At 39.2% G+C, this 24,624-nt stretch overlaps 3 protein-coding genes across 4 annotated transcripts; 2 read left to right on the plus strand and 1 right to left on the minus strand.

The window, feature by feature from the left end:
• The first annotated feature begins 27 nt into the window (after positions 1-27).
• Positions 28-1,587, plus strand: LOC136269020 (sphingosine-1-phosphate phosphatase 2-like). The gene is made up of 3 exons (XM_066064488.1): positions 28-738; positions 786-875; positions 923-1,587. The coding sequence occupies exons 1-3, from the start codon at positions 139-141 to the stop codon at positions 1,457-1,459; spliced, it is 1,227 nt and encodes a 408-aa protein (XP_065920560.1). The 5' UTR covers positions 28-138; the 3' UTR covers positions 1,460-1,587.
• Positions 1,588-3,511: 1,924 nt separating this feature from the next.
• Positions 3,512-5,231, plus strand: LOC136237277 (sphingosine-1-phosphate phosphatase 2-like). Its single transcript, XM_066027618.1, has 3 exons — positions 3,512-4,308; positions 4,369-4,458; positions 4,506-5,231. Exons 1-3 carry the CDS (start codon positions 3,697-3,699, stop codon positions 5,043-5,045), a joined length of 1,242 nt encoding a protein of 413 aa, XP_065883690.1. The 5' UTR covers positions 3,512-3,696; the 3' UTR covers positions 5,046-5,231.
• LOC136237276 (melanoma inhibitory activity protein 2-like) lies at positions 5,084-24,623 on the minus strand. 2 transcript variants are annotated; one of them, XM_066027617.1, is made up of 30 exons: positions 24,432-24,623; positions 19,699-19,832; positions 18,020-18,106; positions 15,393-17,967; positions 15,272-15,345; positions 14,964-15,050; positions 14,878-14,914; positions 13,781-13,869; positions 13,413-13,490; positions 13,275-13,364; positions 12,419-12,490; positions 12,269-12,373; positions 10,422-10,453; positions 10,279-10,369; positions 10,029-10,122; positions 9,925-9,977; positions 9,514-9,604; positions 8,824-8,962; positions 8,473-8,574; positions 8,015-8,075; positions 7,316-7,351; positions 7,198-7,265; positions 7,000-7,082; positions 6,876-6,903; positions 6,498-6,544; positions 6,198-6,441; positions 6,010-6,149; positions 5,522-5,602; positions 5,335-5,385; positions 5,084-5,276 (listed from the first exon to the last, which is right to left on the minus strand). In XM_066027617.1, the coding sequence occupies exons 1-30, from the start codon at positions 24,523-24,525 to the stop codon at positions 5,230-5,232; spliced, it is 5,010 nt and encodes a 1,669-aa protein (XP_065883689.1). In that variant the 5' UTR covers positions 24,526-24,623; the 3' UTR covers positions 5,084-5,229. The 2 variants fall into 2 exon arrangements, with proteins under 2 accessions (XP_065883689.1, XP_065883688.1); XM_066027616.1 differs by having other exon boundaries at positions 7,000-7,085.
• Between the last annotated feature and the right edge of the window lies 1 nt (position 24,624).

Genomic DNA, 24,624 nt, shown 5'->3' on the forward strand with positions numbered 1-24,624 from the left:
TATCGTTGCTAAGGAAGCTCAGGTATGGCGTGACTTTTTCTAGCCAATCAGATTACAAACAATTTTGTTTGCGCAACAATTTCTCAACTGAAGAATTTGTCGGCTCCTACGGTAACCTCTTGTGACCGCTCTGCCGGGATGGGGAACACCGCTATAGTCCAGTTACTGAGGGATCCCAAGCTAGTGGCGAAATTCCAGAGTTATTGTGGAGTTCAGATAGTGTTACCATCTAAAGAACAACAAGAAGGCGAGGACGTTGGCAAGTTGTACAAACAGGCTAATGGATACGTGGACAATGGGAGCTATAATATTGTGAACCATACGGCCACCCGTTTATTTGGTAGACACCGGACAGTCCGTATTCACACCAGCAAACTAAAATCCCCTGACGATCCCTCTCCTAAGATGACTGTACAGACTATGGCAGTAATCGATTTGTTCTTTAGATTTGCTACTGAACTTGGATACGAGCCATTCTATATCACCGTGGTACCATTTTTTCTGTGGAATATTGACTCTTTTGTAGCCAGGCAGGCTGTACTCTTATGGAGTATTTCAATGTATATGGGCCAAGCGCTGAAACCGTTGATAAGATGGCCAAGACCGGCCTCTCCCCCGGTGATAAGACTGGAATACAATCCTATCCTAGAGCAGGAATATGGGTTCCCATCCACCCATGCCATAGTGTCGACCATACTACCATTCTACACTGTATACCTTACCTATAACAGATATGAGGTGGGTAACTACACTGTTTTTGTTATTGTGTTAGTTGTGCTGTATAGTACAATGTTGTATATGGTGTACTACTGGCCATGATGTGGTGTTTATCAGTTAGTCTTAGCCGGCTGTATCTGGGAGTGCACAGTGTACTGGTGAGAATTATCAATGTTATGATTGAGTGGTATTGTTGTGTTTGTAGGACATTATTGGTGGAATGTCATTATCTGTTCTGGTTCTGATATTCAGTGTCTGCTACATGGAGGCTTGGGATAGGTTTTTCCTACATTTTCCTCTGTCTCCAGTTGTGGCATTAAGTGGTGTAGTATTTGCTTTAGCTATTTATCCTGTGGAGAAACGTTGGACAATAGACCGTGGTGACACAGCTGCCATTTTAGGGTCAGCAGTAGGAGTTAATATAGGATCATTTTTCTACCAATCACTGGATAATAATATAACAGGACCCTTTTCTGTACGGCTGGCTACATGGGATGAGTTCCAAATGTATTTGTTAAGATTTGCAATTGGAGTTGTAATATTATTTCTGGACAAATTAATTATTAAGCGACTTTGTCTCTGGATTTTACCAGCCATTATGCCCACTGGTGGTGAAGAAGATGTATCAAAACGTACCTGGGTGGAACTACCATATAAAATCATCACATATTCTTCAATTGGAATTGGTGCTGCTTTGGTTGTGCCAACAATTTTTGACTACTTGAATATATCAAGGTTCTGACTTGCTGTTTTTTTTTGTGGGTGCTGGGTTAGGTGACTACATTTGTACAATATATTTATGTATAGCAATCAATGTAAGATAAAGTAGTTGTAACCATTTATAATAATTTAAGACCACTGTAGACTTATCATGTTGTACAGATAATAAATTAGGTGTTTAAAAAAAAAAGATAAAGAGGGATATGTACGTGTGTGGTGACATGGCATAAGGTGGTGTCATGTAGTCATATCAACAATGGTAACTAGGTTATCATATTGAAGGTACAACACTTTACTATTAACCTTCACTATTACATCATCTTATGACATGAAACCGTTATAGTGGCTAGGTTTCAAACATTGCTAAAAGTGTATACTTCTTGACCTCATTAATAAGGTCACCAGGCCATATTTTTGGCCCCATAGGTGTCCCTATTAATGAGGTGTATTGTGTTGCGGGTAATGAACTTTTCTGTAGATGATATTGGTTGATGATTGTTCATGAGGTAAACCAAGGAGGATGTTGGTCATGTGTCGTAATTAAAATAGTCTTTTTGGGTGACCGATCTATGTGTTGAGTTATTTATTGTGAGTACCATCTTACTACATGTGACCAACCTCCTCTGGTAGGATTAAAAAAAAAACAACAGGTAAGTAAAGTGACGAACCACTGTATGTGTGTGTGTGTGTGTGTGTTCCCAAGGACATGAAAACTTTTAAATGTGGTAATTATCAAGCCATGAAGTTTCTTTTTTATTTCAATACTTACATTTGTGGAAACAATAGCATTTTACAAATCCTAAGGACATGTTCTTCCACAGTATGTGTTGAGATCCAGCACTCCGCTTCACCTTGTACTATGTATATTAATTTCACAACCTCACTCACTCTTGCTTTATTTCGATACCTATATATATGGGCAATCGAGTCTGAAAATTTTATAATGGGGTGATAGTGAATGGTCCCCTTTTGGATATCATAGTAGAAAACCTAAGTCCATACATTTCTCTTGCAATGACGTATTTGACATTTATTTCTACGAGGTAGTCTTATGCAATGTTGTTCCCCTCCTGTTGATTGTTGGGAGGTTAGAATGGTTAATCGATCAATCTTTATAATAGTAATTACTGGGGGACTGGTTTTTAATTATTTATACCAGTGATTTTGACTTCTAAGTGGGGTGACAACTATACATGCTACTGGGTAAGAGGTTGTTTAGTATTTAATGTATTATGGAGAGCCCAGCGATGGGTCTCATGCGTAGGATTCCATTTAATGTTAAGATTGCCAAAAGATTTTTGGTGCTGGGAAGTGGTAACAAGGGAAAAACTGGGTTGATTTTGTCATAGGACACACTTGGTTGCCTGGTCGTTCAAGGTGGTAATATAACATACCTGTGCACTTCGTCTCCATATAACACTTGTTATCTAGTCTATTCATAAAAATACGGCACATTTCAAATGAATAAAAAGAAAGTCTTTGCCTTGCTCAAACCATGGGCAGAGAAACAAACTCTTGCCATTACTGATGCAGCATTGCCACATTGAACATCACTAGCAACCTTCTGAATCAAAAATTGGGTGGACCTATTATCACCAGACTGCTCCATTACCCAGGAACCTATCCACCTCTCCAATGAACGTGCACATTATCCTCAAGCACCTAGGGTCTCAACACAGAGAGGGGAGAAGTAAACTTGTTTACCTTGCAGCTTCCCTTGATAAGGCCAAGCAAAGTTGATTGTTAGTTTCCCGTTTCCGCCCGCATGGTTTAATAGAAATGCCACAAAATTTTCATTATAATTGCTATTTCCACCGCATGGATTTTCAAATATTCACAATAATTTCATTATTGTAATATTTAGCGTTTTCTTCAAGGTTTTAGCCATAATGAATAATGACCGCCCGCCCGCGTGATATTTAGAAAATCTTGAAACGGGAACTAACAAACAACTTTGCCTGGCCTAATAGAATATATTACTGCCTTACCTAAGTAGTTTCGTCCTCGCAGACCCATTCTCCGGGGTAGCGCTTACCTATTAGAGATTATAAGCGAATAGATAAGCGCCACCCCGGAGAATGGGTCTGCGAGGACGAGACTACTACCTTAGTAGGGTCAAGGCATTCATTATCATAATTTTCTGTTAACATTGTAAAATACGTAATTCGCTGCCCCACCCCTGCTAATCATTTTCGCGCTTAGGGATTTTAATTTCGTTGCTCGCGTGATCAAGGTCGTTGTACCCATGAAGAAATAGCTATGGCAGCACTAATAGCATACCTGAGGGATCCCAAGTTGGTGACCAAGTTTCAGACGTTATGCGGGGTCCGTATAGTGATGCCAGACCAGAAAGACAAGGATGATAAGAACTATGTTTATACGGGAAAGTTCGCGAAGACTGGATTATACCCGATCGTTTATCCGTCAAAAGAAAAGCAAAAAAAATCAAAGATCAACTCGAGAGTGTGTCACAGGCGTCTTCCTTCACTCGAAGCTGGTTCGCGATCGATAACAAGTGAAGACAATACCCCACCCGAATTGGTCGTGAGAACTTTCATTTTACTCGACCTTTACTTCAGGTTTGCATCGGAGCTGGGATATGAGCCGTTCTACATAACCGTTATGCCTTTTTTCATGTGGAACGTTGACGCCTATGTTGGCCGGCTAGTAATTTCCTTGTGGTGTTTCTCCATGTACGCTGGACAGGCGATAAAGCCACTTGTTCGCTGGCCTAGACCGCCCTCTCCACCAGTCATACGCTTGGAAAAGAACCCGATATTGGAAATGGAATATGGCTTTCCTTCCACCCATGCTACTGTTTGTACAACTCTCCCATTTTACACCCTGTATCTGACCTACGGCAGACACGAGGTAAGAAATTACACCACGCTTTGAAATTTGATTTATACGTCTATAAAAATTTTTTTGTAGCTGAGTTTCCTGCCAGTACTGGTGCTTGCTCTAGTATGGTGTGTGTCTGTTAGTTTGAGCAGAATATATGTTGGTGTGCACTCTTTCATGGTGAGTTGTATTATGACGTACTCTATTGAGTATATTCCTTCCTGAAGGATCTAGTTGGAGGGATCGCAGTCTCTGTAGTGATATTTCTATTCAGTGTGTCATTTCTGGAAGCAGGAGATAATCTCTTGATACATTCACCAATTGGACCAATGATTGCTGGCCTGATGGTGATATCCATGTTGTACGTTTATCCTGTGGAGAAACATCACTGGAGCATGGACAGAGGGGACACGGCAGCCATATTGGGTGTAGGACTTGGCGTATTTACTGGTTGCTGGCTGGATATTCCACTGGATGATACCCTGACTGGTCCCTTCCCTGTTCAGTTGTTCTCCCTACAAACTGTAGGAATGAGCTTGCTGAGATTTGTTGTTGGAATACTTATCATTGTACCAGTACGTTTTATCATGAAGACATTATGTTACCTAGTTTTACCTGCCATTATGCCAACCAGTGGAGTAGAAGAGGTTAAGAAACGACCTTTAGTTGAACTGCCTTACAAAATTCTTACCTACACATCAATTGGCTTCAGTGTTGCTTACCTAACTCCTCAAGTCTTCAATTTATTAAACATCTCCAGAGTATGATGGAACTCTAAATCTCAAGTTTTTGCGTTGAAAGTGAATAGAATTGAACATATTTTAGTGTTGTTTTTAAATCAAGTATACAACATTTCATCTGAAATTTGTATATAAATTAGTGCCTATACAAAAGCATATTATTTTGACATTCATGAGAAATATTATAAAACAGAAATGACTATTAAACTGTTTACACCTCCATTTTGTGCTGTTGCTGTTCACTACCTTTCACTGGTTCTATTATTACACAATTATGCAGGTGGTGAACATGTTAACAATTTTGTTGCTTACGAACCTTGTCTGACATCTTGTGGGGGTGGACCTGGTCTTCTAACTGGAGGTGGATCTAGTGAAAAAGGTATACAATGTAATACCACAATTTGAGAGTGAAGCAGATTTTTTAAAAGGGCATGTTCCACACACTAAAATTATAGCTAGAAACGTAAACTGTGTGTGGGGACACTTTAGTCACAGTGTCTCACATGATGGTCCATCAGGTGGGAAGCGATGGCCAGGAGGATGGTAGGATGGACGGTGATGAGGTGGTCCCATCATAGGATGATCTGTGTAATATGACATCGTGTATGTGGGGTTACACAAATATATTTGTAACCTCAAACAACCAACTGGTTATCATGCTGATGAAATCATGGGAAAACCTTGCTATTATGCTAATCTAAATTTGTTACTAATTTTAGACTGTCACTGTGGTCATGTCAATCATACATGGTCACTGAAATCTGGGCTCTAATTGGGCTTGATTTATTCATCATCACAAATGTAGATACCTGTCTTATAATGGACACTGGGACTAAGATTTTTGGCCTATCTTTTGCTAAAGAGATTTTCTTATTGAATCATGGACTTGTCAGAACCAAAGTCTTTATCTTTGTTATGGCAATTCATTCGCTTTTTCATTTCATAATTCTGCAGTCTTCAATTATTCCTAGTATTTACAATTATTACTAACCAGCTCTTATAGGATGAGGGGGTTGTGTGGGTCTCGGAGGTGGTGGATGGCGGTAGTCTCCACCAGACCTCACAAATGGTGGTTTATCTGACATTGGCATTGGTCTAGTGTCCATTGGTAACCTGGGAGGGGGCAGGTTCCTATCACAAACAATAATACATATGTAGTTCACTGTGGTCACTAGTTACCCTGGATGATGTAATGAGTGTGGTGGTAGGGAATATCCCTTGCCTTCAGGTCCCCTCATTAATGGACGATCTCGGTCATCTAATGAGTATGAGTCTCGGGATGGATGTGGTTGTGGCAGTGACCTGGGTGGCCCAGGATAAGTGTCGTTAAGTTGCCGTGTTGATAATGGTCGCTGGTGATCATATTCTGAAGGTGATGAAGTCCTTGGAAACCGTGGAGCTGACAATGGGCGACTTGTTAGGTCTGTCAAAATGAAGAGAAGGGGGTGAACATTATATAAACATGTACACTAGGCCTACCCATCCGTGGGCCGGTAGATGGAGGGCGCCTTCTAACTGGGACAGGCCTGTAACATACAAGCAAGAGTAAATAATAAAAGAGAGCGTCTAACTCCAGTATGGGCCATCAAAAATGACAGCCACAAGTCTTTCTGGATATTATAGTAAATCCATGCTTATAATTTAAGTGCTGATTGAATAAGTTAACACTTTAGGAGGTGGTGACTTTGAGTAGCCCCATGTATGAATATCAACACCCTCCCTGTAAATTCAAGGGAAGCCTGTGGACTTGTGGCTGTCATTTTTGATGGTCCATACTTGAAGTTAGACACTCTCTCTTTTATTATTTACTCCTGATACAAGTAATGACACAAAACAATTTAAGGATGAGGTGCTTACTCTTGATATCGCTCTGGTTGAGGTGAATCTAGAAAGAGATGATCGATTGCTTATACGTATGTTTGTACAGTAGTTATCAACATAATGTGTACACTTCACATACAGTGCATGCTGCACAACTTACATCTTTGCCGTGGGCCAGGAGGGAGAGATACAGAACTAACACTGCCTGGACTATCTGGCCTGCTACCATCATTGCCTGGCAATCTGCTGGGGTATAACATGTGCACATCATGCCACTATATGCACTAGTATAGCTTCAGTGTAACTGATATTAATTAGATCATGTACCACTACACATGTTACTATTTTCAAAACATACTTCTTTTTCAGCATGTTGATCTCCCTGTTAGCCAATCGAAGCTCTTGCTCGGTACGTCGTAGCTGGGACTATTAAGGGATCAAATGATACAGTGAGGCATGATCATGATGTCACTCACCAGCGCATCCTGAGCTCTCTTCTCATTGGTTGACACCTAGCAATGACACACAAACTTAACTTTACACCTTTACCTCTAACAAGTAAGCTAATCTACAAGGGTTCACAATTCCTCTTGGCTCCAAATGTGTTATTTATGCACAAAATGCCATGTCTAATGCAACTACCTGCTAAATACGGCCATAAAGTTTCTACCACCAACAATTACAAGAGTGATACCATATATGGGTAGCTAAATCCAATTTCCAGACCAATTTGTAGAGTTATGGAACATGTACCTTATTTAATAGAGGAGAACCTGTACTAGTAACAGCATCTGCACTTTGTGTAGTAAATACGAGACCTAGCTAGAACATCTCACTGACAGCTTCTGGTATAAATATTTTTAATAAACTTGTGAGAGAGCCCTGCCCACCCCCAGTAGTAGTCTCTGTAGACCAGACCTGTTTGGGTGGGAGGAAAAGTGGTCACTGATAGGTGAAGCCATTCTCCACCAGCTCTATGGTGGGTGCTGATTGGTGAAGCCATTCACTACTGAGCAACATGCTTTGAAATATAATAGTCACAGTGCCTAAAGCATAAGAGGAATGCTACACAGAAATTTTATCACATACATGTAAGCATACCAGACTACTTCCCCCAATCACACACAAAAGAAAAAAAAGTTGGTTTACATGAGACTACCCTGGTAGGCCATTACCTGTTGCATTAGGCTCTTCTCAATATCAGACATGTGCTGTCTCAGCTGCTGTAGCTCCATCCTGCAATAAATGAGATAGCTGGAGCACTTGTCATTGTCAATACAGTATACTTGTAATAACACACCATCACTACTAGCATAACAATCGCACACTACTACATAAACTGATATTATATGTTCCACTGTGATGTGTTATTTGATACTATTGTATAGTTGATATTATTGCCTCTAGGATATTGATACATGCACACAAACAGTGACAACACTTAAAATCAGTATAGAATTACTTTACAGCCCTAGTTAGTGTTGTCATGATACAAATGTTCATGTGTAGATCACAATGATCATGATACCTACTGAACAGCTTTTATCGTCAATGGTTCAACTAAATAGATGATTATTGTTTTTGATGTATATTATCACAACAATTATGATATCACTGACCACACCTCCCTTACCTTTCCTTAACTCGTTCCTCTTCAGCTAGTGACACCTTCTCCTTTGCTGTAGCCTCTCTTGTCTCTATCTCCTGCCTAGCAGCCTCCTCCACTCCAAGCTTCCTACAGTGACAGAATCAAAGTTTAAATTTTTTATTATGATGATTATGATTAAAGTACCTGGTAAAGGCAGAACCTGTATACCAGAAGGCCTTATAAATGTGTTTGTGTGCATGTGTGCATGAAAAGTATCGGGTTTAATCTGCATAGTATGTGCTACATAAGGCAGGAGACAAAAGTTTCAACAATAAAAAGAACAAAATGACTTCTGAGAGAAGTGTCCATAACTCAGCTAGCTGGCTACACACTCACCTGTGAAGGTTTTGTTCTTTGGTCTCAAAATATTCTGTAAGTGCCTTCAGTTTAATTTGTGTCTCAGAATGCCGAGCTGACAATTCATCTTTGTTAGTTTGTAGTTGCTCTAACTCTGTCTTTGTCTGGTGTAGTTCACCTGTGACAATGGGATGGAATAATGTACAAACTGTACAATCTGTAATATTGCATAGTACAAACTTTTGATGATGTTGAATCATTGTCACTTTGATAACATCAAGATAAACTCTTGATAATATAATAGGCCTACTCTATGACAGGAAATTTTGACGAAGAAAAAGTTGACAAATTTGACGAATCTGTTAAATTTGTCAACTTATTAAGGCTTTACAGCACAAGTGCTGAGGTCTGTAGAACACCTGGTCCTTAACAAGTGCTGAGGTCTGTAGAACACCTGGTCCTTAAGATGTTGTACAAAGTATTTTAAATCCATCAAATTCCCATAACTTCCTTCAAAAGTGTGTGTTTAGATCTACGATTGTCAATACAGGTGTATGTAATTTGTCAAAGCTAGTGGATTCATAAATTTTTTTAATTTCCTGTCATACATGGTAATTGTTGGCAAAAAAACTGATCAAAAATATATTAGAATATCTTTTTATTTCCAAAATTGATGATTCTCTCTATACTACACTACAAACTCTATACACTGAACCACATGTTAACTACCTTCCAATTGTTGTGATGTGAATATTTGAGATTGTAACTGTTGTTGGAATGTGTCCCTTTCTTCCCGAACAGTCCTCAACTCAGTTTGTACCTGTTGAACAAACACATTTTGTGATTCACTCAGTAACACATATAATACTACAGCATTTCATGACGAGTACATACTTATACTAAACTAAACTCTCTCTAAACTGACACTTGTTTTAACACACACAATTTCAGTTTTTTGTACACCAGAGGAATGGATAACTACCAATCTGACACTGTTTGTGGTACCAACAAGACACCAACACCACCCACCAAAACAATCACTTACCTGGCACAATTATATGGTACTAATGAGTGTCAGATCATAGAGGTTAAATGTACTGTACTTGTATGCCACACAAACACACACAATATGTAACACACCTTAGTAGTATCAAGCATGGCCTGGACTCTTTCCAGTTTAGAGTTCTTCAAAGCTACAGGTACATATTAATACATACCACAGAGAGGAGAGCAAACAGGTTTACTTTTCTTTTCCACGTCTCCTCCTCCATTGGTAGTCTGGTCATCCTCCCCCTCACTGTCGTCTGATTGTAACTGCTGCAGGCACTCCCTCAATAACTAGGGGACACAATAAGACAACTCAACACACAGGGTGTCAAAGACACACAACATACCAACAAATACCACACAAAAGAACACAAAGACACATGCGCACGCATGCACACAAAAAGAATATAGACAGTCACACAAACAGACAGATGCACAATCATGCACCTTCAGTTCATCATCCTTCTCCTTCACACACACTTCACTTGTTCTCAGGTTGTCCCTCACTGTGACTAGTTCTCCATCCAAACCATCACACCTTCATAACGTGATCACATGACCTCATGTGGTCATGCACATAATGTGATTACCTTTGACTGGCTTCCTCATGTAATTGTTGCACCTGTAAGGAACGGTATACTATGGTTTACTAGGACTGTAAATCTACAGCTCAGTAAAAGAAATATCAAAACTAGGCATCAGTCAATTATAATTTTGAGCACAATAGGTGCCTGAAACAGTAAGCATGTAGTTAACATAATATTAATTGTGCCATACTATAATAAATCTTTGCATGTTTGATATGCTCTAATAAAACAGTCATGTGTAACAGCTAACTGGTTGCTATATTCTATTAGAGTATGTTAGCTTTATTTTTGCACAATATGAGGTAGCAAATTGAGAAAGCTCACCACTAGATGGTCCCAAGTTATTATTGAAGTCCTTGAAATTACATACACACCTTAGTAGGTAAAGTCATAAAATGTGTTCTACAAATCTAGCTACATGCACCTACTGATCGGCATATACAGTAAATGTGTTGAAGTGCAGTAAACAATGTAGACTCATACTTGAACCATATAAATAATTGTTAATTTAAAAAAGAAGTAGGGATCTATGCAACAAAAAGTATGATGGTGTTACAGCACAGCTCAGTGGGAAGTCCCTACTTTGTCATTGAACATTTGTTAATTTAAAATGCAGTAGGGATCTATGCAATAAAAAGTAGTGAAATAAGAGATGAATGATGGTATTACAGCATAGCTCGGTGGGAAAGTCCCTACTTTGGAACATTACTTTAGCATTGAACAAAATAATTGTTATACATGTAGCTAGCATATTTATATGGACAATTTCTACACATCACCACAGCTACTGAAAGGTCTCTATGAAAATAAAACCTATGGAACCAGTACAATGGCTTCTAACAGGAGGGGATTTCCCAGACAATGTGCCAAAGTAGGGACTTTCCCACCGAGCTATGCTGTAATACCATCATTCATCTCTTGTTTCACTACTTTTTATTACATACTTCATTTTTAAATTAACAATTTTTAGTTTGTTTAGTTTTTTGTTGTAGCACAGCTAGTAACTTCTTGTGACTGTTCTATTAGAATATCATACATGACTGTTATATTAGAGTATCTCGAGTCAGCCAAGGGGTGTGCAGCTAGCTAGACCAATAAGGGGTGAGGTCATCTTGTTTACTGTTAAATAAATAGCTAGATTGTTAAGAGGTGCGGTATTCGTACTCTATCACTGTTAGTCCACCTAGATCATTATTTGATGGGTATGGTTGCAAACCTAGCGCAAACGGGATCCCAATCGCAAAGTTGCAGATATCTACTACACCAGTAGCTATACCTCTTATAGTAGCGCCAGGATGAAGAGCTTCTGAAATCCAGCTCTGAAATAATTCTGTGGTGTCTAAATATGCTAAGTGTTGACACAGAAAATGAACGCCTCGATATGGTTTCGTTGAATGAAGGAGAGAAGCATACTGATTAAAGATAAAAAACAAGGCGCAGAGGGTCTACACTGGCACATCCCACTGGTGAGCTGGTGAGCTTGTTATTGTGGCGTAAAATGGTAGCCGTGCACTACTTTGTTTGGCCTCCAGCCTTGTGACTGTGGTCAGTGAGGCAGTGAGACTAAAATTTGAGTTTTGGTGATTTAAAATTTTTTCTTTACCTGGCCACCTGTAAGTGTTTTGCTATATATCATATGGACTAGTACTATTCCATAAAGGTGATTTCATCATGTAAGATGTCTCTAGGATGATTTTCAGAGGTGGAATTTTGGGTGGCATGCAAAATTTTTGGGGAAGCGATCCCTACTTAAACAGTACTACCATATACCATTTGATAATGTGCATATGCAAATCACAGAACAAACCCCGAATAAAGACCTGTTCACACACCCCAATATTATTCCTCACCTTTACATGAGCAGATTGCAGTTCCTCCAAGGATTGTTTGGCAGTAAACAAATCTTGTTCCAGTTGTTCCCTAGTGGCCTCTAACTCTGCCACTTGTTGGGTTACCTGATCAACAATGACATCATCACAACATGATGACATCATGACTACCTGTTGTAGTTGAGCTCCAGTGGTTATTAGTTGTTGTTGAGCATCCTGTGTACTGGCTAGTTGGTTGGCATGCTATATAAGGGTATGACATAACTCAGTATGTAACAAGTAACACAAGCTCCATACTAGTGGCACTTTACCCACATATGCCCCCCCACCAACACACACACACATTTCTAAAATAAACACTGCACAATACTTAAAATCACACAATTTTGTGAACACATAAACATTCAGAATATTTGTATAAAGATTAGTAAATCCAATGCAGGTACAATGAGCATAAATCTGTGAGAAAAAATAAATTACAACAAGATGGAAAGTATTTAGAATTTACATCTCACAAATAAGCTTGTGCACCATACAACAGAACCAATTAAAATATAGAAATAATTAAACAAGTGCCTCTATGCTCCAAATTTAATAGTACAGTGGAACCTCAGTTATCCGGACTCCACTTATCCGGATTCTTGGTTAACCGAACTACGGAAATGACTGCTCTATTAGAGTAGCGACTGTTCTATTAGGGTAGTTGAAATACAGATAATAAATATTTTTTAAAATGCTATTTTAAGTTACTTATACACAGTTTCAGAGATACAGACTTTTCAGACCTATGGACTACCCCTGGTCCCAAGGGGTTCGGATAACTGAGGTTCCACTGTAAAAGCTTTAATTGCTTTAGAGATTTCTGTATTCTATCACTTGAGTAAGATAAGTCTGTTGTAATTTACAGCAAATAATAGAAATGGTTTTCTATCACCAAATCTACCCACTATATGGTTGTCTTTAATATAAGACATGTCTTCTAAATTTCTAGGGCATACATTCAAATACAAGACACAATGTGGCTTACTAGTTGACGTTCATTAGTCAATTCTCCAACCAGCTGGTCTACTTGTTGCTGACATTGCTGTAGCTGTGTTTGTAGGTGTGTCAGTGACAACTGTGATGTAATATGATGTCACAACAGAGGTGATGACACACTACTCACATTAGCCTCATTGTTAGCTTGTTGTAACATCATGATATTCTGTCTCTCTGTTGATAGTGACTCCTCAGTTGACTGACGCTGTAAATAAAACAACATCAATTATTTTCATGCTGAAGGAGATGTTAAAAGTATGATGTAATTGCTAGTGGTGTCTGTATGAAGAAGTGTGAGTTTGAGTGGACAAGGACTGGTCTAAATACAATGCATACACAATCCGTTGGCCTAGGACTATACATGCACATCTAAGGTGTGCCAATGGTTTGGTGATACTACAATAATACTAGCACTATCTTAAAGGAGTAAACTGTTTTTTACAAATTTTACATCAAGTATATGCGATACATGCACACTTTACAATGGATGGTTACCTTTGCTTGTTCAGTGTTATAGTTCCTTTGCAACTGATCCTTATCATTCTCCAAGCTGGCAATCTTCTCCTCATACCCTCTACAACTTGCTGTGTACCATAACATAGTGAATAACAAATACTGCGATATATTTAGGCCTTTGGGCAGAGAATCAGAACTTTAATAACAATGAAAACTTTGCAGAATACCTGCAGTAGAGAAGTAGACTTTTTTGTGATGTCAGGATCTAACTATAGATAAGCGATACTTAGGACAACCTTACGCCTGAGGCTTTTTTGAAATCAACTATTATGTTTTTGAGCAATGCTCCAAAATTGTTCCTGTTAATGCACAGTTGTGCCCCATTACAAAATTAGCTCTATCAGAGTACAGTACCTATTCTCCCAGTGAATGTTCTATTAGGGTATTTTCAACGACTGTTCTATTAGACTATTAGAGAACCTCAATATTTAATTGGTTGCAGGCCTACATAACAAATGTAACAAGAGTTAATATTAAATCTTGGTTACAGTGACTCAGCAGTTTGTCATCAGAATCCAGTTGTTTCATTTGACTAATAGTGACTGCTCTATTAGAGTATATTGATGTGATCTGTTACAGATTTATTAATTCAAATGTTATTGATGCCTGGGCTTATGTTTTGGCTATGAGTTGCTCCAGCAACATGTAGTTTAAGCATCCACCTAAGGAGTCACAAGCGCTGAGATCTGGAACCTCAACCTAAAGTTTAACAAATTGACTTTCCGCCAACCAGAGGACTTATTTAATAAGGATCGACCAGGCATAAATAAAGTAAACGGAACGGAACTGATTCCACATTAAGTGTGAAATGTACAAACAGGGTAAAAAAGGACTTTAGTTAAAAGATGCAGATTACTGCTAACGTAATAGATTACTGGTTGTTCTATTTCAATTATTAGCACAAGCTTACAGTAGAAATAACAATAATACAGTAGATTAACATGGGTTACCACCCAAGTGTGTAGTGCTTCTCATTTTACAGTATGAAGAATACCATATCACTACTACTGTCAAAGCAAAAATTCCACTTTTTTAAATAGTGGACTCTTGATATCAGTATTGTACACGTTACTCACCTTTAACCCTCTCCAATTCCTTCCTGTGTCGGTTCGACTGCAAGAATACACCAGCTGCTAAAGATCACAATGTCATAGTAACTAACCTTCATATTGGACCGGCAGTTCATCAGACAGCAAGGAAACAAAATGGCTGCTAGTGTCCCAAGAAATGCATACAGAGTGGCACTATCCTAAGAAGACAGCACATTAAGTTCCTGAAATAATCAATACAGTGAAACCTCTCTTAACAAACTCTAAAAGACTCAATATAAATCTCTAATATACGGACAAAAAAACTTTCAAGTCTGGTCCCATTCATTTCATCTCTGAAAGATGTTGCAGGAAAAATGGGTCACAATTGCTTGGTCCTAGAGTGGCCAGTATAGAGAGGTGTCCACTGTACCATAGTTACCATATCAAGCAGCAGTTCAGCTAAACCAGCTGGCAGGTAAGGGGCAAGTGCATCTTGCAACCAACCATGATGTCCTGTTGTCATAGTAACACATTATATCACATGACATCACAACACATACCAGTGACATCATCATCGCCATTGTGATGTGAAGCAGCATCATCACCATGGTAATAATGTGCAGCGACATTATCATCACTATGGTGATGTGAGGTAATATCATCACTATGGCGATGTGTGGTGATATCATCATCACTATGGTGATGTGAGGTGACATCATCACTATGGCGATGTGTAGGATGTGGCTTGTGATAAACCTCCACCGTTGGCTCATCAGTGTGGTCATCAAGATGATGTGTGACAGTAGTCATGGATACAGAAGGCGTGACCAAATGTTCAGACACATCAGGCGACACACCTCCTCCAGCAGTATAGTGATGCTGTGGTGGCTCCTGTGTATTATGTGCAGGGTGGCCATATTGGGGGTTAGCTGTGTTCAAATCTTCCTCATATTGTTGATGGGGTAGTGGTGTAGTGTGAGCTCCATCTTCATTGAAAGTAGTAGTAGTCTCAGTATCTCTTAGTGAATCAGTGTGTTCTTCAGGTTCATTAGACATTTCTTTATATTTCTCTCCTCCATCCTCTTGCATTTCTAAATTGTTCTCTCCACCACTTTCGTACTTCTTTTGTATTTCCAAATCTTCCCCCCTGTCTTCCCTTCCACCCTCATATTTTTCATGTGTCTCTAAATCTTCTCTTTCATCTTCCTCATCTCTGTGAAGGTCTTTATCTCTTTGCTGCATCTCTGAATCAATCTCATCCCTCCCAACATCAGTAGTTGTCTCAATATTCTGTTCTTCATAATTCTGTCCACCACTTTGTTCTAGCTGTTCATCTGTGTCCCTTCTCTCAGGTTCTGTTGTTGGAACATCTCCATTGTGTATTTCATTGTGTTTCTCTATTTCATCCCCATATTTTGGTATTTCACCATCATATTTGGGTATCTCATTGTCATGATTTGGTATTTCATAATCTTTTTTCATCTCTTCTACATGCTCAAACACCCTATCATTAGATATATCATTGTGTTGTTGGTCATGTTCCATTCCACTTAACCCTCCACCTGTTGGCTCCTCTGTAACTGGTACCTTGTGTGTCTCTTCCTCCATGGTTACTGGTGTTGTGGTAACCGATGCCATGGTAACACTCATAACATGTTCAGACTGGTCAACATGTTCAGTTGTTACCGGTGATGGTTCCACATCACTAGTAGTGTATGAAGGGAACTGTGTCACATAATCCTCTGGTCTGTCCTGATAACCTGGTCTATCCTGCTGGTTCAGCCTATCTTGTTGATCTGGTCTATTGTGATCCTCTGGTCTCTCTAGACCGTCAAGTCTCTCTTGTTGGTCATGGACATCAAGTGTATCATGATAAGCTAGTCCGTCTGGTCTAACTTGATCATCATGCCTACTGTGATCATATGGTCTTTCATGATGAGCTGGTATCTCCTGATGTTCCAGTTGATCTTGATTCTCAATGTGATGGTCCTGTTTGCTATGATCTAGCATTTCCTGATCAATTTGCCTCTCCTGATCAAGTGTCTTGCGTTCATCTGACCTATCCTGATGATCTGGCATATCTTGATGTCCTTGATTACCATTGACCTGGTAATCTGACTCATCTTCAGCCTGATGGTCTCGTCTCTCTTGATCATCTGGTGGCTGTTGCTGATTTAATTGCTTTTCATAAAGTTCCTCCCATTCCACATCATCATCATCATCATCATCGTCATCATCATCATTCGCTGCTAATTGTTTTGCAATCTCTTCAAATACCCTTGGGTCTTCCTCCTCTGGGAATTTCCTTATATTCCCAATACCATCATCAATTGGGTAATTCCCATCACTTGTACTAGGAATATCCTCACTTTCAGTATGTGGCTTATCCTCAAGAGGGGGCTTATCAGCATGTGCCTCATCAACTTGGTTGCCATGGGTACTAGATGGTGGTTGTTGCTGGCTTGACTCCATCTCTTCATATCCATGACTACCAGTAGCAGCAGCTCCAGTGGTGTGGTCCATACTCACACCTTCACTGCCACCATCACTGCTGTATTTTTTGTGTTCATCTTCTTCATTGTCATCACCTTTGCGTGTGACATCTTCACTGTCATCTTTGTGTATGATGTCTTCCTTTTCTTCACCATAATCTTCATCATCATCATCATCATCCTCTTTTTCCTCATTTATAACCTCCTCGCCATCATAGTTCTTGTACTCATCATCATCATCATCATCATCATACAAGTCTCTTTCATCTTCCTCCTCATCTTTATTACCTTCCTCTATCCTGTCATCAGCAGCCTCATCATCACGAGGAACCTGTTCCACAACATCCACACCAACTCGTTCATCCTGTTCTACACTAACTGCTTCAACTTGTTCATTAAATGGTTCGTTCCATTGTTCACTTCTACCAACCTGTTCAGGTTGGCCATTGTCTTGTATGGTTTCCCACTCTTTATTAACTCCACCAGTGGGTGTGACTACATTGTCATGTGATTCCTGTCCTCTGGCATCATGTGATCCTCCAGCTGGTTCACTCACAATAGGAGATGGTGTTAAATGTGCTGCTGCATCACCATTGTTATCAGTGACTTCCTGATCAGGTGAGGCTCCACCTCCATCATTTACCTAATAAGGGAAACCACCACAAGGTGATAATCACAATAATGACATCCCCTACCTCATCCTCCACTACCATGAGATTATCACATGTCACAGTCTTCTCCATGATCATCCTCTGAGGGACGTATCCCTTCTTGTTGCCGTACTAAACAAGACAGTAACTAGTGACCTTATTAAAGAACACAGGGGAGCTTACTGGCAAGCTACATGTATGTGCTGCTAACAGACCCTGGTGTGAATTTTAGAAGATTTCTAGTGAAACTGTGCATACTGCATCACAAGAAAGGATGATGCCAGAGGTAATGTTTTCGACTGGACGCGTGCCCAACTATCAATTACTGACTCAAAAGTGAAGTGGCCATTATGCTTCGCTTCAGATATGTTCAGCCTGTTTTTCACAGTGCAACAAATGAAGAACAGTAGAAGTAACTCTGCAATCAATCCAGGCAGTCACCATGGAAAATACGGATGATTCCCATTTACAAATGTAGGGAAGCCATCGCACTACTATGAATCGACACCTTGGGCTGTCAGCAAAATGAAATGGAACATAAAGGAGGACAAATGTAAGTCCATGATGTGTGCATTGTAATTTGGTATGCCAAAAGGCACCTGTAGGGCTGAAGCAATGTCGAACAGTAAAAAAATTAAGCCAGTAGTATTAGTCATTATCGAGTTACGCTTCAGCATCAGGAAGGCAGGCAGGCAGGCAGTTAGTCAGTCAGCCATTAAATAAATTTTTTTATTTTATGGTAGCAATTTATTGAAAGCATTTAGGTTTGGGCTTGGTTATACCTAGCCAAGACGCCAGGATGGTATTATGAAGCTAGTTTTGGGTAATATTTTTGGCCAGTAAAAACCAAACCTCCATGATCCCTAAAATACAGTACTACCGACAGCAAGAGTAAATTATTTACTCTTGCCATCAGGCATGGGGTGAAGTACATTGAAAAAACTATTAAAGTACAAGTACATAAATTATGATTTTCAAGGTTATGTACTTAAATACAATACAAGTACTTTTGATAGCATTTAAGTACAAGTACACATTTAAAGAGAAATTACGATTAAATTACTTTTATCACATAGTGTCCAAAATCTCATACTTGTGAATTGTGTAGTTTCTACAAACATCAACTGGCAGGATAAGTGGTGTATTCAAAGAGTGAACACCATATATTTTTTTTGCTATGCAGTGATGTGAAAATTGATATGTTGGTTGTCCATGAAATCCAAATACACAAATTGTCACATTTATGAAAATGAACTTGTCAGACTACAGTTATCTGTGCTACTGACTTAAGTACTTTTAAGTACTTATAAGTACCTTAAGTACATTGCTTAGGACTTAAGCATAAGCACATGTACTCTTAAAAGGTGTACTTAAGTGCACTTAAAGTACAAGTACCAATGTACTATATATAAGGTTAGCAAAACTTTACCAGATACAGTATCAGGAAGACACTGAACAGTCACTGGCTAATATAAAATATACTACAGTATACAGTAATACAGTAATACAACATCGTGAACAGATTGTATAGACCAACATTTATAGATTTTGCTACAAAATCTGAGGCCTCAAAGGGAAAAGACATGAAGCATATGTGAACTTATTATATCTAGTGAACCATTTTGCATGCAACTCAATTTATTGTTTCAAGTACGTTAATGCATATCCTACCCCCTCAACACACCCAGTATACAACACAAGTGCACCATTACTGTACATGTTACCTTCACTAGCCACACATCAGGATCGTCTTCATTGTTCTTAGCATACACCTCAACGAGGGCATTACGAGGGAAGGAGAGGTAATCAGGATCTTTTGAAATGTGTCTAGTGATCGTCGTACCATAAGAGATCACCCCTGTGGAGGTAATGTGTGATCACATCACAAACTTTACTAAAACTAATAAGCTACACACAAAGAAACTGTGACCAACAACAAGAATGCATCTTATAAATTCACTGTTAAAGAGTTTGATTGTTTGATGTCCCAAAAAAATCCTTGTAATCTTGTTTTTAAACAACTAACAACTACAGGAAAATTTTCATTGATTTCATGAAAATTTTATCCATGAAGTATTTAGATCTGCACACATTACTACTGAGTTTGCTTGTGAATCCACAAAAAGTTATCTGGAAAATTGCAAATCTGGCTCGACTTTGAAATCCAACCCCCCCCCCCGAATTGATTGATCGATTATTAGTTTGAACTCCAGTGCTTGGAGTCCCAGACATGGGGCCAAGTACATTTAAAAGTACTTAAGTATACAAGTACTTTGTATAAGTACAAGTACTCCAACTGAAATCACGAGAGTACTTAAGTAAAGTACAAGTACATACCGGAAGTACTTAGGTAAAGTACAAGTACAGTACATTTTCCTATAGCAAAATTTATGCAGCTACGCATAATAACTTAAAGCTTGAGGTCTAAACATGCAAAGTACAGTTTTTATATTCACAGAACTATTACACTGCATAATAAATATAATCATTTTTAAGTCTACTACGCTCGCATTTAAATTCTTTTCCTGCAATGCTAAATAACTGCTTAATAGGGGCAAATAATACAAGTACTATTTTGCCACAATGGAAAGGATGGTGTCTGTCCAGAGAACAGATACAACCTTACCCAAAGTTAGTGTACAATTTCACTGTGAAACTCTCACTTGCAGTAGCAATCATTTGGAAGCAGGATACTATGCACTACAAATGATAATTTCTTACCACCAAGTCAACAAACCCCTCATTACAGTAGTTGCATTTAGCCTTACAGTCTCCTTCAGATAAAACTTCAGGAAATGCAAAATACTTCATGACAGCAGGTAGTGTCAGGTTTTTGTCAACCATTCTCTTCAACTCCCAATTTAAACGACAGCATTGCTTTTATTATATAAACCAGAATTCCAATTAACAGCTGCTTGTGGCTACATGATACATAGTAAGGTTGTACAAGGTACCAAGAGGTTGAAAACTACAACTTCATCTTTTCTTTTCTCTGTATACAAACTACAATATTTGGAGTACTAAAAAGTACTTTAAGTACTCAAGTACATACAAGCACTTGGAAAAAACACTTGAGTATAACTATAAGTACATTGCGGTAATTAAGAAAGTATTTAAGTAAAGTACAAGTACTTTCAAATTTGTACTTAAGTGTACTTAAGTATAAGTACTCATGTACTTGGCCCCATGTCCGGCTTGGACTAGCCATTCTTCTGTACTGGAGCACACAAAAATAATACAATATACACAGTAAGCTTTTTTTTTTGATCGCTCCTTAATTTCCAAATGGATCAATGATTGCATGCTATTTAGAATTGTATGAAGAAAGTGAAGTTGAGCATATATCAATGGTGCTTCACATAATTCCAAACTTCTACACACGTTGGTAGTAAAATCTACATAATGTGCACTGGAAATAGCCTGCACATGCATAAGAAACGGGCCTATAAATACCCAACCGTGTGATCACATTTTGACCTAGGAAAGGAAGCCTGTATTATGGGACCATTGATATGCTCCACTTTGCGTTCTTCATATATATCAAATAGCATACAATGATTTCATGATCTAAGCCATTTGTATTTCAGAAGGCTCAGTCTCACATATCAGTGGTGTTGTCTGCAGCTCAGAGTTATCACAAAATGAAGTCAAGCCAGTTTCATGGATTAAGAGTTCATTATATATTATGAACTCTTGGTTTCACTGGCTCAAAGGAGGCATCATACACCAGGTAATAATAGAACTTCAGTCTGAACTCCAAACAGTAGCTTTAAAGATTTTTGAATTTTCAAAATAAATTCACTGAAACTCAACATTTGGTCTGCCAGCCAGCCTGCCAGACCACAGTCGCAAGGCTAGAGGCCAAACAAAGCAGCACACGGCCATCATTATATGCCACAACAACAAACTCACAGGTGGGATGTGCCTTTTGTGGTTCCAACGAATGCCTGCCTTCTGTGCTTTGCCATCTTTTATCTTCAACTAAATGGTCTTTTTCATGCCAGCAAACATACCAAGTGTTAATTTTCCATATTGACACTTTCCTTGAAGGGGTACTGTATATTTAGATGCCACGAGGTGCTTAACAGACTGTAGTATCGTCATCCCTGGTAGCCAGGTAGCAGCTAAGCTGTGCTTATAAAACAATTACAATGGGCCACGCATGCCCCCTTAAATGATCAGAACATGCCACCACACCTCTAATAATCAGTGTTGGAGCCACGCCCTCAACGATCTAGCTTCATAGAATACAAGGTATTTACCACCCCCCTAGCTTAATCCTTAATCTACTGCATAGCTAGCTGAGTAGCAAGATCAAAATACTCTAATACAGCAGTCACAGTCACATGTGAACTTCATAGCTTTGCGGTAATAAATACTGCAATAAAAGTGTAAATGAAGTAGGGTTCCAGCGAGAAAAGTAGTGAAACAAAAGATGATAGTAGATATGAGGGAAAACCCTGTAGCAATGTGGGAAAATTCCTAGTTCGGCATTCAAAAGATGAAAACATGCCAATTTAGGGATTTTTCCACATTGCCATAGTGCCAAGTAGGGATTTTTCCTCATACCTACCTCATATCTTATTTCACTACTTCTTATCCCTGGAACTCTACATTTTTAAATTGATAACTTTTTTTGCACTAGTTCCATTACTAGCAAACCTTCAACAAAGAATGCCACCAGACACAATATAAAAAGTAATTGCGCGATAGAACACACTTCCCAACTGAAACGCAATATGGTGCTATGCTCCACCCCTTGTACAGCATTACAAGTGAAGAACAGTATGAAAAGTGCTTTTGCAATCAATCCAGTCACCATGGAAATTACAGGTGATACTCATGATAGCCAACACAGAAGCCATGACGTGTTATAATGAATCAACACACCTACACAGTAGTGGAAAAATAATTGAGATATAAAGGAGGACAAAAGTAACACCATGATGCATACACTAGCTGCTGTAGTTGGCAAAAAGGCACATCTCAAGCTGAAGTGATGTTGAATAGTGAAGAAATCAAGTGTGTAGTCAGGTAGCTAGTCAGTCAGGTAGCTAGTCAGTCAGTTAGCACAAAATTGAAGTACTAGGGTTTGGGGTTACTCTGAAGGCATTTTTGAGTTTGACTATGCCTAACCAATACTGCCAAGCCATTGTAAAAGATTAGTTTTTGGGTGGCACTTTTTAGGCAGACCTTCATGATACTGTATGATGCTTATAATAATGTACCTCTACAATTCCCCTACCCTGGGGACAACTTTGAGTGACATTTCCTTGTACAAATTCTTACCAACTGTCTAACCTGACCTGGCATGGTATTGGTGAGGGGTATGACATCTCTAACAATCACATACACCCTTCAGCCAATCACAAATCAACAAATTAATCATGAGTGCTTTCCGCCAATGCAAATAATTTAAACTGATTGAAAACTAGTCTTGCAAATGTATTATAAAATTCACAGTGACACAAAACTAGTGTTAATCCTGACTTACTGTCCTATCAGAACTCAGTAATAACCTCACAAATCACACTATGGTAAACATGAATTTTCAAATCACATATCAGGTTTCAAAATTTATAATTTATTTAAATTTTTTTTTTCCCGGGCTGGATGGACTGCCCTTGCCTACCACCCCCAGCACATAGAAAGCACGTGCTGGACAACTGAATATAAAGGACCAGATTGCTGAAAGTTTAAAAGTCCCTGTGCTCATCAATGCGGCCCATCTCAGGAGAGGCATCAGAGGAGCGATGCGAGATGGACCTACTTCCACGTATGCACATTGTAGCTGACCGAAGTAGAGAAAAAGACAACGTGCATCGGATAAAAGCCAGAGTCTGACTGTAACTAGTAGAGCCGCGGCGAGATAGATGGTCAGCCAAACGACGGTAGAAAACTATTGCCTCCCTTCCCATACCTCCAGTGGTCGCAAACACAAGGGGAGTGAAGGAGGCCTGCTCAACCTCTCTGACACGGTCACCATACTCACGTTTCTTCTGTGCCTCGTGACGTCGATACAAAGAGGGGACACTGGTGTTGCAGTAGCTCGGTGCATTAGGATGAAACACCCTTACATCAAAAAAGGCACTTTGCCGCTGCCCCCAGAATCCCCTAGCATGTATGTCTGCCCTAGCCTCATCCTGACGGTTTCAAAATCACGACTTGATTTCAAATCACATACAGACTGCAAGTGTTGCACACCTGAGTATTTGTGGGGACAAAATTGATTTTTCGCTCTTTGTGTGTGTGTTCAGGGAGACCCCCTACAAGATTTCCCTTCCAGTAAGGTGTCACGATTCCACTTGCCACATAAATAATACCCTTTGAATGCCCCTAATTAATGTTAACGGTTGAGTGCAGATAAAGAACACAACGTACATCAATGGTAATCAACTATACATCACTTCCACGATATCACTGGACGATAACATGACATACAAACCGTACACGATACCTGAACACGCGGGGTCGCAGCATAATCGCGCCGACCAACATAGTTCAACAGACACCAACAATACCAATAGTACATAACAACCTGCCATTTTCATTTACTAACAAAATAGAATATAAAAATCGCATATATTAATGAGCACAAACGCCAAAGGACGCTACTTGTGCATCGAAATTAATAGAATACAACACTACAA

This window comes from Dysidea avara, chromosome 10 (genome assembly GCF_963678975.1).
Source record: "Dysidea avara chromosome 10, odDysAvar1.4, whole genome shotgun sequence".
Taxonomy (NCBI): Eukaryota; Metazoa; Porifera; class Demospongiae; order Dictyoceratida; family Dysideidae; genus Dysidea; species Dysidea avara.